General features: G+C 40.9%; 2 protein-coding genes across 2 annotated transcripts in view; one reads left to right on the top strand and one right to left on the bottom strand.

Moving 5' to 3' along the window:
* Positions 1–3,054, bottom strand: part of LOC111971883 (cell surface A33 antigen) — a 6,444-nt gene extending 3,390 nt beyond the window's left edge. The window contains exons 1-4 of the mRNA XM_023998675.2: positions 2,934–3,054; positions 2,060–2,232; positions 368–584; positions 1–85 (exon numbers count right to left, since the gene is read on the bottom strand). The exon at positions 1–85 is cut by the window's left edge and continues 80 nt beyond it. Of these exons, the coding sequence (XP_023854443.2) occupies positions 1–85; positions 368–584; positions 2,060–2,232; positions 2,934–2,958 (500 nt within the window). The 5' untranslated portion in view covers positions 2,959–3,054. The remainder of the gene's footprint in view (positions 86–367; positions 585–2,059; positions 2,233–2,933) is intronic.
* A 1,434-nt stretch (positions 3,055–4,488) lies between these two features.
* Positions 4,489–10,000, top strand: part of zgc:92313 (serine protease) — a 33,842-nt gene continuing 28,330 nt past the window's right edge. Inside the window, exons 1-3 of the mRNA XM_070449126.1 lie at positions 4,489–4,890; positions 6,325–6,437; positions 6,667–6,746. Of these exons, the coding sequence (XP_070305227.1) occupies positions 4,842–4,890; positions 6,325–6,437; positions 6,667–6,746 (242 nt within the window). The 5' untranslated portion in view covers positions 4,489–4,841. The remainder of the gene's footprint in view (positions 4,891–6,324; positions 6,438–6,666; positions 6,747–10,000) is intronic.

Genomic DNA, 10,000 nt, shown 5'->3' with positions numbered 1-10,000 from the left:
CCCTCCTCAGACACACATGTCAGGTTGATGTTGCTCCAGTACTCTGCTTCGCCCTGCACCCTGACGACGGGCACAGAGGGAGCCACTGGAGAGGGAAGCAGACGTCACATCATACTGTGTTTTTTTTATAAGTAGTCCAGTAGAGGGCAGTGGAGTCCTAATGAACACCCTAGAGAGACATCTTGCTGAAGGAAACTGAGAACATCTAAGCAGTATTTTCCTTTTCCTTTGACATGACAAGACACAGAATTTAAGTTATCCGTTCCATCGTTAAACACACGGAACCTTTTCACCCACATCAGACTTCAAACTATCATACTACTATTTCTCTACATGGACTACAGGTCKACATCTACTACTGTCTCACCCAGGACCACTAGTTCGGTGGTGGCGGAAGGCGTCCCCTCCTCGTCTCCAGGGATCTGCACCCTGCACTGCCACAGCCTGTTCTCCTGCATGGACACCTTGCGGAGGGTCAGGGCGCTCCGCCCTCCAGTGATGTCATGGGTCATCTCTYCTCGGTCCTTATGGGAAGGCTTGATGTCCACTTGATTTTTGATAGAGTAGAATGTGGCAATAACAATCTACACGAATCAGGGAGACAAAATAATGAACACATTCTGCACATAGCCTACACACTGCAATGCATACACTCAGTGGTCAAAAGGGCTTCCTTTATAGGAATAGGCAACATGGCCTAGACGTAACATAGTAAATGTAAATCCGGGACACTCAAATTAGTAAAATATGTTACTTTTGGTATGGTATGTATTCATTTGTGGATGTTCATCATCCATTTCATATGATATGTTACAAAATGCAATTTGTTGTGGCTAACGTTAGTTAGGTGGCTAGGTGGCTAATGCTAATAMTAGCTAGGGGGCTAACGTTAGTTCGGCTAAAGGTTAGGGCTGAGGTTAAAGGGTTAGGTAACATGCTAAGTAGTTGCAAAGTAGCTAAAAAGTAGGAAGTGGTTGCAAAGTTGCTAAAATGCTTAAGTTGTCCATTATGAGATTCAAACACACAACCTTTGGGTTGCTAGACGTTCACGTTACACGTCCACCTATCCACCCCAACCAAACACCCATCCTCCTTTCAAGTTTGCCTTAAGTAACCTTCTGTCTTATTTAACCATACCAAACGTAACATATCATACTAATTTGAGTGACAGATTTTTAGTTTACTATGTTACGTCTAGTTTATGAGACCGGGCTGGAATAGAGCATGCCTTTCCTTACATAGCAGAAAACAAATCATTCAGTCAACATTCATGCCGGTTATAGATTATGGCGATATCGTCTATATGCACGCAGCTGCCATTGTATTGAATCCATTGGCAGCAGTTTATCATAGCACACTATGCTTTATTACGGGCGATTGGTTCAGTACACATCACTGCATTTTATATCAGAAATTAGGCTGGTCCTCTTTGAAGTCTTGTAGATTGATGCATTGCACTCTTTTCGTTTATAAAGCCTCTTGCACAAACTTCCCGCCGTACCTTACTTCATTGTTAACCCATAGACGTACGGGTTACCAGACCCGGTCTCAGGGGTGGCTAATCTAGAGCTCCCTTCCATCTCCACTGAGTTAGCTAAATCTGCTTTTAGTTATTTTTTTGCACCTTACTTGTGATCTCCAAAACTCTCTAAAATGTGATGATTTGGTGCCTCTAGGGCCATTCAGACAGCTGATCGAGGACCTTTTTTACTGAAGAATGTTTGTTTTCTATGATTGGGTTTTGTATCTCAGTTTTGATTTTAGTTGTGTATTGATGTGTATATCTTTTTACAAGGCTCGTCTTTAAAAGAGACTGTGGTCTCAGCATGACTCCCTGTCAAAATAAAGATTAAATAAAAGTCGGCTGTATTTAGTCTTCTAAGGGCGATATTAGCTTATCATGTGCACCTGAAAACCTTCTACTTGACCCAACTGTTGTCCTTCTAATGATCTTTATTTCAGCATTTAACTTTGTGTTTCCGTCTGTCGAGAAACAGCGACAATAATAGCAAAGCTTTTACATTTATCAAATGGAGCCATCTCTTGTCTTCTGACTGACCTTCGGATCAACAGGGCTGTCAGCCTCCATGGACCATGTGATGATAACCAACGTGGAGGGGTTGGATGGTACAGCAGGAATGAAACTACACACCAGGGTGACATCATCGCCTCGCGCAACCTCATATGTAGGTTGTCCAATGGTCACCTGTAGGCCTCTGGCAGAGGAGAAAACTAGAAAGAAATCAGATGTATTCTATTCATCTCAATACTCACATATTTCTCTAAATCACTTTCAAATGTATTGTATAACAGTTGCATATCATTGTATAGACCTATGGAATTTTGAAATATAAAATTCTGACAAAGAATTACACACACTGAACAAGAATATACTGAACTCATAAATTATGACATTATTATTATTATTTTTAAACAGTTGCTAGTTAAAGATGAACCTACAGCCTGTCAAGCAAAAGTGGAAATATCTTAGACAGGTTTGGGGAAGTGATTATGTTTGCCATTGATTCAACACACTGAATCGTGAAATACTAGGCCTATTCAAAATGAAATACCCCTAACAAAACAATCTCCTTCAAGCACAGGACAAGAACAACAAACGTCCTAAATCCATCAAATACATGATATAGCAAATGTAGAAAATGTAATAAATCGCACATTTCTTCCCTTAGTTCCGGGAGAGAATACTTTTATTATCTTTTTCATGTGGTTAATGATTAACCAGGGTGTTGAAACTGCAACATGACACACAAGATAGGGATAGACAAAGCAAAGCAGCTGTGATGTAGTAAATCTATCCATATGATTTGATTGCCAGTGACGTCCCCCCTACAGTAGTCTGGGGGAAAAGGTGTTGGCCGTTTTGGAATTAATAACTGAAAGAATACAAAAGAAATCGAGACGGCTACACATACCTGCAAGTATGAAAAATAATATCATTGTCGATGTCCCCTTTTCAATCACCCACAGGAATAGTGTTGCAGTCCTCTCAGGTGTCAAATGTCCAATATTGGTGCTCCAAGCGCACCTCACTCAGGTAAACCAAACCGCAGGTACCTGGGGTGTATTTATTACGTCTCGCAACGGAAGCCGTTTACCATCTAAGAACCAAACGGAAGCAAAAAGGAAAAAAGCGGGAGGGACCTTTACATTTTTTTTTTTTTACCTTTATATTATCAGGGAGTCATACTGAGACCAAGATCTCTTACAGATGAGCCCTGAGTTACTTAAATTACAAAAAATACAAAAATCTAAATCTAAATACAAAATGCAAGCGGAAAGAAAGAAAAACACGGTCATAAAGAAACACATTCATCAGTAATAAGGTCCTCAATCAGCTTCCTAGAGGCACCAAAACAAACACATTCATCAGTAATAAGGTCCTCAATCAGCTTCCTGAATTACACTAGAGGCACCAGAACATCACATTTAAGAACAGTTTGAAGATTGTTCCACAAATAAGGTGGAGGAAAACTAAAAGCTGATTTACCTAACTCAGTAGAGACCAAAGGATTTTCTAGAGATGTCTAAAGATTAGTAAGGATGTTAGGTACAGTGGGACTTTTTGTAAAAGGGCTTTATACATGAAAACATAGCAATATATCAACCTATGCGACATCAAAAAGGGCCAACCAACTTTCTGGTACAGAATGCAGTAATGAGTATTCAAATTGTTGCTCGTAATAAAGCACAGTGCGCTATGATAAACTGCATCTAATGGCTTTAAGGAAGTGGCAGCTGCGTTCATATAGGTGATGTCGCCATAGTCTAGGACCGATAGGAACGTCGACTGAATAATCTGCTTTCTACTATATAGCACGAGACAGGATGTTATTTCTAGAAAAACAAGCCCATTTTTATTCTCAGCTTCTTAACATAAATCTTCTTTGGGATCGGTGTCCCTTCCACGGAATTCGCATAGGCAAGAAAGAAGAGGAATTTGTACGCTTCAGTGCATTTGCTGTTTTCCAAAATGTAGAAGGATCACCAGCAGAATCAAAGATGGAGCTTAAAAAGTAGCTTTATTTAGCTTCATAATGGAGATAGTACATCTGTTTCTCAATTGTCTGAAAGATTGCAAGTCCACTACAGAGTCAGTTTTCCTTGCTTTGGCCGAGGCCTGATTTCTCATCTGAATGAGCTCAGATAGATCAAACCCTTGGTTTTCTTCTGATCTATCTWWGACTCTGAATTGTTTAAAATGTGTGTGTTTATCTGCCAGAGGAATAAATATAGAGGATAGATTTTCTAGAGCCAACTCGGGGTCAGAATACAGGAGACCTACCTGAATTTGTCCAATAGAAACTCTCGTTTTTTGTTGCAAAACGTTTTCCGTTTGGAATAAACGATTTCTGTTGCAAACATTTTGCAACAGAATCGGCGTAAGGAACACACCCCCTGCCACACCTTCCCCGTAGGATCACAGGTGCTTTGCTCACGTGATAAACGAATGGGACAATCAAATGCCTGTCTCGACGTTCAGGATCTTCTGACGAACTTGGTACACAGGTCTGGTTCTCCAAACCTTGTATTAAGTGGAGGCATAAACCAAGAGGTTGTCAGTAACCGTATTGTTCTCTTTGTTTTCGCAAGGCATACATTTAGTAGGCATTTCATTTGTAAATAATAATTTGTACGCGTTTTCATACGTGTTTTTAACCATTCACACGTCCTGAAGAATTTCAACGCCGCTATTGTGGAAAGTGGGTTTCCGTGAAAATTAGCTGCTGTACGGACGATTTGATTTAGAACACAAGACTTCTCAAGAATACCTGTTTTTTTGGGAAGTTTGAGGCTACCTGAAAGTAGCCTGTCCCTCGAAAATGATACCGAATTCAGACTTTTATGTTAGGCTTTTTTGGTGTTTCACAGGTGAGTTTTCATATCTTTATGGTATAACCTGGTCATGTCAGTGAAGTAGGTCAGTTGTGTGTYATTTCAATCGACTCATTTGCGGGTAAGCGGGTTACAAAGGAAATCTAGACCTCTGTATTTGGGTACCTTTATTTTGGCTACTCCGGCAACATTGCCTACGGGCATTTCCACGGCAGGAGTGACGCTCATACTCCGATTTTTTTACTTTAAATGTGTCAAACACTTCGATTGCAAAGTTAAGCGAACCATGCAACTATGCACAATGATTACTTTTAACAATTTCCACTAAGATTTTCACATAAACATCTACTTGAAGAACAGTGCAGATACTAAMTTTGGTAACAGAATGACGGTTCTGTTTGTGTGGTTATTTTGTTATCAGACTTAGCATCTGCACTTTGGGCCTAGGCCAGCCCTAATCGACAGAGTACTCACGTAGGCATATGTATCAATTTAAAGGCAGTGGTGGAAAAAGTACCCAACTGTCATACTTGATTCAAAGAAAAAATACCTTAACAGAAAATGAATAAAGTGAAAGTCACCCAGTAAAATACTACTTGAGTAAAAGTTTAAAATTATTTGGTTTTACATTTACCTAAGTATCAAAAGTACATGTAATTGCTTAAATATACCTAAGCATCAAAAGTAAGTGTACATTTCCAATTCCTTATATTAAACAAACCAGAATGCACGATTTTCTTATTTTTTATATTTGCAAATAGCCAGAGGCATTTTCTTGTCCTGCTAAGTGGTGTAAAGTACTTAAGTAAAAACCCTTAGAAAAAATATGGCAGAGTGCAGTATACCTGCAATATGCTGCAAGTACTGGGTCCAAAATACCACAGTCGACTGCAGTTTCAAAACTACAATATTTGTTTGGTAATGGTATACTTTAAAGTACTACTTAAGTAGTTGTTTTGAGTATCTGAATTTGACTTTACTATTTATATTTTTGACAACTTTTACTAAACTACATTCCTAAAGAAAATAAGGTACTTTTTACTTAATACACTTTCCCTAACACCTAAAAGTACTTGTTTACATTTTAAAAGCTTAACAGGACAGGAAAATTGTTAGTCACACACTTATCAAGAGAACATCRCTGGTCATCCCTACTGCCTCTGATCTAGCAGAATCACTAAAGACAAATTCTTCATTTGTAAATGATGTATGAGTGTGCCTCTGGCTATCTGTAAATTAAAAAAACAAAAATGGTGACATCTGGTTTGCTTAACATAAGGAATTTGAAATTCTTTATACTTTTACTTGRGATATTTAAAAACATACTTTGTGACGTTTACTCAAGTAGTATTTTACTGGGTGACTTTWACTTGAGTCATTTTCTATTAAGYTATCTTTACTTTCTCAAGTATGACAATTGGGTACTTTTTCCAGAACTGGTCTAATTCCCATTTCGTCTACTGTTCTCAGGTGTCATGGTTTGTCATGCTCAGGAAGAGTGTGGTCAGCCACCCATGGGAACCAGGATTGTGGGAGGAGAAGATGCATCAGTGGGGGCATGGCCGTGGCAAGTGGATATTCAGGTAGGTCAGCGCTGAGTCAAGGTATAGAATGAACAAAATCCATGAAGACTTGTTTGTCTGGTTTTAGTGTGTGTGTTGGTCATCATGCTGACCTGCTGAGAGAGAGGGGAGTAAGACTTGTCTGGTTTTAGTGTGTGTGTTGGTCATCATGCTGACCTGCTGAGAGAGAGGGGAGTAAGACTTGTTTTGTTGATTCATCTTAACCTCTTTCCCCCCTCTTGGTCTTTAGACAGCGAAGGATGGCCATATCTGTGGAGGCACCATCATCACTAAGGATTGGGTGCTGTCTGCTGCCCACTGCTTCACAAAGTAGGTGTCCACCAGTGGAGGCTCCTCAGAGGAGGAGGACCATCCTACTCAGTGAATTACATAAAAACAATAGTGAAACATTAAAAAAGCTATCCTTTTTTAGATAGAACTATACTAAATATATTCACATGTAACCAAATAACGAATTAAAACACCGTTTTGCAATGGTCTACAGTAGCCTCAACAGCACCTTCCAGGATAGAGCCATGGTGTTGTCCGAGGACAGCTATTTTCCATCCTCCTCAGGGTTCATTGATTTTAATAGGTTCTCACCCTATTCCATAGACATACACAGTAATTATTTTCCAATGTTTTTATTCAAACAGTAATGTGCAATTGACCAAAAATATACCAWCTTTCGGGAAGAGGCGACGACGGCACAGGAATACCCGTCTGTTGGGGCTCGACATACAGGGGAGTTTTTGAAAACGCTCTGGGCCAGTTTATCATCCCCCTAAGATGGCCGCTAGGGCGAGTGAACAAAAATATTATAATGCTTTTTTTAATCTAGGCTACATAATTGATAAAACATTTTAAAAAGATGGATATCCAAAGTTATGTCGATTTTAATTGTCYCACACGTATAACCTGGATAATCTTTCGGGCATCGAGTGCGCAGCTTTAAATTGCTGGTTGTTGCATGGAGACCGACAGTGGTAGYAAAMATGTTTRAAATGATATCTATCTGTAAATGCTATMGCAAGAATGGGTATGCAAACCAGGTATTTAAAAAGTTCAGTCTTAACTGTNATGCAAACCAGGTATTTAAAAAGTTCAGTCTTAACTGTGTCTCATCGCAAATTCAACTATCATGGAATAGCCTACCTTAAAAATTGAAGGGTGTTTGGCTAGTCTGATGCTCTTCTTTCGGTGAAATCATGTGCGGTTGTTATGAGCTAGACAAAATCTAATGTTGGTTTTCTATACAAAGTGTTCCATTAGAAGGGGAACCTGGTTTTTGGTTGCTTTCTCATTTTAAAACATGATAACTCTCCAATCTCAAATGGCAAGACTGACTAGCTTGCTGTCTATTTAGTCAGGCAATGCCCACATTATTCTTGTCTGTGTTTTGTCATAATTATTTAAATATATTTATTTATAATCGCAGTCCCTGCATGATGACTTTTGCCTTTTGGTAAGCAGTCATTGTAAATAAGAATTTGTTCTTAACCTAGTTCTTTGCCTAGTTAAATAAAAATAAATACATTCAGACATACACTATATGACAAAGTATGTGGACACCTGCTCGTCGAACTTCACGTTCCAAAATCATGGGAATTAATAGGGAGTTGGCCCCCCCCCTTGTTGCTTTAACAGCCTCCACTCTTCTGGGAAGGCTTTCCACGAGATGTTGGAATATTGCTTTGGGGACTTGCTGCCATTCAGCCACGAGCATTAGTGAGGTTGGGCGATTAGGCCTGGCTCGCAGTCTGCGTTCCAATTCATCCCAAAGGTGTTCGATGGAGTTGAGGTCAGGGCTCTGCATGCCTGTCAAGTTCTTCCACAACGATCTCGACAAACCATTTCTGTATGGACCTGGCTTTGTGCACGGGGGCACTGTCATGCTGAAACAGGAAAGGGCCTTCCGCAAACTGTTCCCACAAAGTTGGAAGAACAGAATTGTCTAGGATGCTGTAGCGTTAAGATTTCCCTTCACTGGAACTAAGGGGCATGGCCCAGACCATTATTTCCTCCTTCACCAAACTATGCACTATGCATTCGGGAAAGTAGCGTTTTCCTGGCATCCGCCAAACCCAGATTTGTCCGTCGGACTGCCAGATAGTGAAGCGATTCCACTGCTCCAGAGTCCAATGGCAGCGAGTTTTACACCGCTTAAGCCGACGCTTGGCATTGCACATAGTGATCTTAGGCTTGTGTGCCAGATATAATTGTCAGGAAACCCATTTCATGAAGCACCCGACGAACTGTTCTTGTGCTGAAGTTACATCCAGAGGCAGTTTGGAACTCTAGTGACNCAGATATAATTGTCAGGAAACCCATTTCATGAAGCACCCGACGAACTGTTCTTGTGCTGAAGTTACATCCAGAGGCAGTTTGGAACTCTAGTGACTGTTGCAACCAAGGACAGGCGATTTGAAAGCATTACGCGCWTCAACACTCGGCGGTCCCYTTCTGTGAGCTTGTGTGGCRTACCACTTCGRGGCTGAGCRMTMGTTGCTCCTAGACGTTTCCACTTCACAATAACAGCACTTAAAGTTGACCGGGCAGCTCTAGCAGGGCAGAAATTTGATTCACTGACTTGTTGGAAAGGTGGCATCCTATGACGGTGCTACATTGAAAGTCACTTAGCTCTTCAGTAAGGCCATTCTGCTACCAATGTTTGTCTATGGAGATTCCATGGCTGTGTGCCAGATTTTTTATTTTTAATACACCTGTCAGCGATGGGTGTGGCTGAAATGGCCAAATCTGCTAATTTGAAGGGGTGTCCACATACTTCCCGAATGCACTGTATAAAGTGTATTCAGACCCCCTTGACCCCCTTTCTCCACATTTTGTTACATTACGGCCTTATTCTAAAATCGATGAAATTGTTTTATTACTTCAATTAACACCAGAGACAGGTTTAGTAATGTTTGCAAATTAATAAAAKATTTGCTGATCACATTTACATAAGTATTCAGACCCTTTACTCAGTACTTTCTTGAAGCACCTTTGGCAGCAATTACAGCATCAAGTCTTGGGTATGACACTACAAGCTTGGCACACCTGTATTTGGGGAGTTTCTCCCATTCTTCTCTGCAGGTCCTTTCAAGCTGTCCGGTTGGATGGGGAGTCGCTGCACAGCTATTTTCAGYTCTCTCCAGAAATGTTAGATCGGGTTCAAGTCCGGGCTCTGGCTGGGCCACTCAAGGACATTCAGAGACTTGTCCCGAAGCCAATCCTGCGTTGTCTTGGCTGTGTGCTTAGGGTCGTTGTCCTGTGGAAGGTGAACCTTCGTCCCAGTCTGAGGTCCTGAGCGCTCTGGAGAAATGTTTTCATGAAGGTTCTCTGTACTTTGCACTGTTCATCTTTCCCTCCATACTGACTCCCAGTCCCTGCCACTGAAAAACATCCCCACAGAATGATGATGCTGCCACCACCATGCTTCCCTGAACACATGGTGCCAGGTTTCCTCCAGATGTACTGAGTGGCTTCCGTCTGGCCACTCCACCATAAATGCCTGATTGGTGGAGCGCTACAGAGATGGTTGTCCTAATGGAAGATTCTCCCATCTCCACAGAGGAACTCTGGAG

This window comes from Salvelinus sp. IW2-2015, linkage group LG2, assembly GCF_002910315.2.
Source record: "Salvelinus sp. IW2-2015 linkage group LG2, ASM291031v2, whole genome shotgun sequence".
Lineage (NCBI taxonomy): Eukaryota > Metazoa > Chordata > Actinopteri > Salmoniformes > Salmonidae > Salvelinus > Salvelinus sp. IW2-2015.
The sequence above is the reverse complement of the archived record's forward strand: the minus strand, read 5'-3'. Positions and strand labels throughout refer to the sequence as shown.